The sequence below is a fragment of the Ruditapes philippinarum genome, unplaced genomic scaffold (genome assembly GCF_026571515.1).
Source record: "Ruditapes philippinarum isolate M1 unplaced genomic scaffold, ASM2657151v2 ctg104_1_1_1_1, whole genome shotgun sequence".
Classification (NCBI taxonomy): Eukaryota; Metazoa; Mollusca; class Bivalvia; order Venerida; family Veneridae; genus Ruditapes; species Ruditapes philippinarum.
In genome coordinates, this window is record NW_026855603.1 from 320016 (window position 1) to 323741 (window position 3726).

At 30.4% G+C, this 3726-nt stretch overlaps 1 protein-coding gene across 1 annotated transcript; it reads left to right on the forward strand.

The window, feature by feature from the left end:
* The first annotated feature begins 277 nt into the window (after positions 1-277).
* On the forward strand, positions 278-3471 carry LOC132743860 (C-C chemokine receptor type 1-like). The gene is made up of 2 exons (XM_060732436.1): positions 278-1802; positions 2693-3471. Exons 1-2 carry the CDS (start codon positions 763-765, stop codon positions 2817-2819), a joined length of 1167 nt encoding a protein of 388 aa, XP_060588419.1. The 5' UTR covers positions 278-762; the 3' UTR covers positions 2820-3471.
* Positions 3472-3726: the final 255 nt, after the last annotated feature.

A 3726-nucleotide genomic window follows, 5' to 3' on the forward strand; every position in this document is an offset into this window, starting at 1 on the left:
TATAGATGATACAGAGATTGGCCAATGACAATGGACGTTACAAACATCAGTATTTGGAATGATATATATACCATTGTACAATAAAAATACAATACAATGATTTTTCTATAAAACAGTGTAAAATCTCTCTAAAAAAGGAACTTTCAATCGTATTTTAAGATATTATAATAACTGAATAATGAAAAATTCTGATAAACACATCTGTTAGGATTTTTTAGTTTAAGTTTGTTTTTTTTTGTTTTTTTTTGTTTTGTTTTTTTTTTAAAGGGACAAAAATCTTGATAAAATTATAAATTATCAAGGGTTATAATTTAACTTGGTAGAGTGATAGAGACAAAGTTTATCGGATACCGTTATTGAAATTATTCTGATTAGATAGGGGAAAGTGGTTAGATCATTTCCTTCTTTGTGTAACATGAAAATATTTATTACTATTAGATGTATACATTGGATAACTCAGATCATTTACTGTGGATTCGTAAAAAGAGGATAATATAATATATGTATCAGTGAGAGAGTCTGTTTTATCATAGTGAAATAACGGGACGGTGCCAACACGTAGTTAATTAAACGATAATAATCAACTCTAAAATTGTTATTTTTAATTAATTTAGTACATACTGCCGAAAAAAGGAAAATACAACTAATATTTGTATGATATAAAACTAGGAATATTTACCAAATAAGCTTAAGATCTTTCTATGTTAAGTTATACTGACACATAATTATTGTAGAAAACGTTAAAAACAACAGAAGTAATAAATGTCTGACACATTATCGTTTCGTAGCTCCAACAATGTTACAACGGAAAATCCATGGCCATCAAAAGATACTGGCAATGTCACCACGGAAGAATGTGAGAGCCGAATAGAAAATACCGTCTCGGACTATCTTTGGAAAATATGTCCACCCATCTTGTTTTGTTTTGGATTAACAGGAAATATCCTTACAATATTAGTAATCAAACGCCTTGGATTTCGAAAACAACCGACCCTGACATTTCTTCTGTGTTTGGCGATAAGTGATATTTTCGTTTTGTGTACTGGGCTCCCGAGATACTGGATTCTCTACGTTTTTCAATATGACTTGAGAACGGCAAGTAATGCCAACTGCAAACTTTATTATTTCTTTCTATATATGACAATGCAGTTATCATCTTGGATTCTTGTTGGAGTCACTGTAGAAAGACTTATCAAGGTATATTTTCCAATGAAGTATCGGGGTCTATTCAGTTATAAAACAGTTATCATTGGTTTGTTTGTAACATTGTTCATTTTAGTATTAGTAAATGGACATTTTTTCTTTACTAATGGTATAAACAATTATACTGAAGGCGAATGTGGTTCACTTAACCCAGAATTCTTCTATTTCGACGAGAACATCTTTACATTCATTGACTTCTCAATTCTAAGCGCAGTTCCGTTCATTATCATGTTGATATGTAACATTCTTCTCATCAGAGTTCTGAGAAAAGTTCAGAAGGAAAGAGCTTCGATGATGCATAAATCGGTATATCAACGGACAACTAGGTTTAGTGTTAAAATGACGAAAATGTTAGTGGCGTGTACATTGTACTTCTTAATTGCTACAGCACCAATTTCTATCTATTTTATACTTGATACTTACTTGTTACCGGTTTACGAACAGGAAAACAACTGTGCAGCAGTTTCCAGAATGGACCTAGCCTGGAGTATCACGTACATTCTTCAGTTTTCTAACTCGTGTATCAATTTCTACCTTTACACAGCGACAAATGACAGATTTTACAAAGAACTCAAAGCCTTACTACGATGTCGTCGAAGGTATATAAACATTTATACGCTGTTTTTTTCTGGGCTGCTTCTTTTGTCGCAGCATATTATACTTAAATGATTGCCAATGTCTCAGTAAACTTTCAGTTCCTTTTGACCTAAACACTTTCTACTGATAAGCTTTTTTATATTAAGTTGACATATATGTAGTTCTAACTTCAACAATATTATGTACCAAATAAAAACGTAGAGATCTCTGGCTGGAATAGGAATAGGAACCTACCGATAGCTTGTTTACCACTTCGTTGGTTTCAAAATTATCAAATACAAATTTATAAAAGATAAGAAATGTTCTGAAAATCAATACATTATTTCAGTATTTTACATCTAGATAACAATGTAGTACATGTACATAAAAGTTATAATAAATAATTATTGTCCAGTCAGCAAATAATAATGTACTGCACAATAAACTTTCTCCGGAATTAAGAATATGTTGGTATTTTTTTCCAAGCTAATCCGGTGGTACAAACAATTTTTACAGTTACAACTTCGAAAATAAGAGCATCAGATTAGATAATTTATTTTAGTGTACCTTGAAACTTTAACAGTAGAAGTTTATTTGTACCGGGGATTAGATTGGAAAAAGACCACATTTGCCGAGTTCCGGATAACAATAATTGTTATTCCGGATTGCCTGAGGAGGTACGCACGATAGTCATAAGCGAGGCTCAACATAGGCTAACTCCATTATTCTGACCCTTTATTTACATTTTATTATTTTTTGTCAATTTTGAGTTTTCCCTATAAATATTTTTGTCGTTCTTTTGTGTCTGTATGAACATAAATATTAATATTGTTTCACCTAAATTATTTTGAACGACAAATTTGTATATATGTATAATGTTTATTTTTTATTAACGTTATTTTTATTATTTCAGTTTACGCATGATGAGGGTATATAGTACTCAGCACAATGGCAGCAGTGGTCGTAAACTGGCACAATCGGCCTTGTCGACAAGCCAAGGTCTGGACCTTTCTCAGTCGGAGGAAAATAGTCATTTATAGATTAGAGATGTAGTAAAATGTCGGAAGTACAATATGAATCTCTGAAAAAAAAATGGAATTTTTTAAGCTTTTATATTTGATTTTATATTATTTGCCAGATAATGTACTAGAAAGTCTAAGAGTTATCACTTAGTAAAATTTTAGGTTGTTAGTTGTTAAGTGGTAAAACATAACCCAATTTGAACATAGTATTACGTTACTTGTCTTGATATTCATTAATTACATTTTAGGGTTAACCAATTAACACACCATTTTGCTGTTTGCTGAATTGTTGTTTCAAACAATAAAACGGTAATAAGAGAATTTTTTTTGCATGTTCCAAATTGCCGGTACACATCTAAACGGCGACATGTTACATGCTCGACTTTTTATTCTAAAAGAGCATGGTACGGAAGCGAGGTCTTGTATTTTTGTTAACTATTTGAATGCATCATGTTTATATATTTATTTCTTTGTCTTGTTTTAACCAAATTGGAAATATGAGAAAAAATGTTTAAAGCGTGAAAAATAACTATTAAGAAATGGAAAACCTTTTAATTGGGTAATTTTGCGCTTTTTTATTGTGAGTCATTTACATGTATAATGTGTTTTATTGTAACTGTTGTTGTTATTTATAATTGTTATCTTTGGTTGATATTGTGCAATAAATGTAGCAATATATATTGTCTTAAGTTATGTTTTCATAGAAATATACTAATAAGTAAAGATTTGTTATTTACAAATTTGATATTTGAAAAGAAAAAGAAAATTGCAATACCGAGTTTTTAAAATGTGAAATAAACACATTTTGACATACACACAGAGAAGATCTGAACGCTTTAAACTCTATAAAATATAGGCAAAACAGTATAAATACATAGTGCTATTTAAAACTAAGACAAATCAAGAATTTTTCAAGACAGCACCA

Excerpts from the sequence above, each read along its gene's own strand:
- LOC132743860 (XM_060732436.1), top strand. The coding sequence starts at position 763 with ATGTCTGACACATTATCGTTTCGTAGCTCCAACAATGTTACAACGGAA. Across the intron at positions 1,803-2,692 it reads TTACTACGATGTCGTCGAAG|TTTACGCATGATGAGGGTAT; the intron begins GTATATAAACAT and ends TTATTATTTCAG.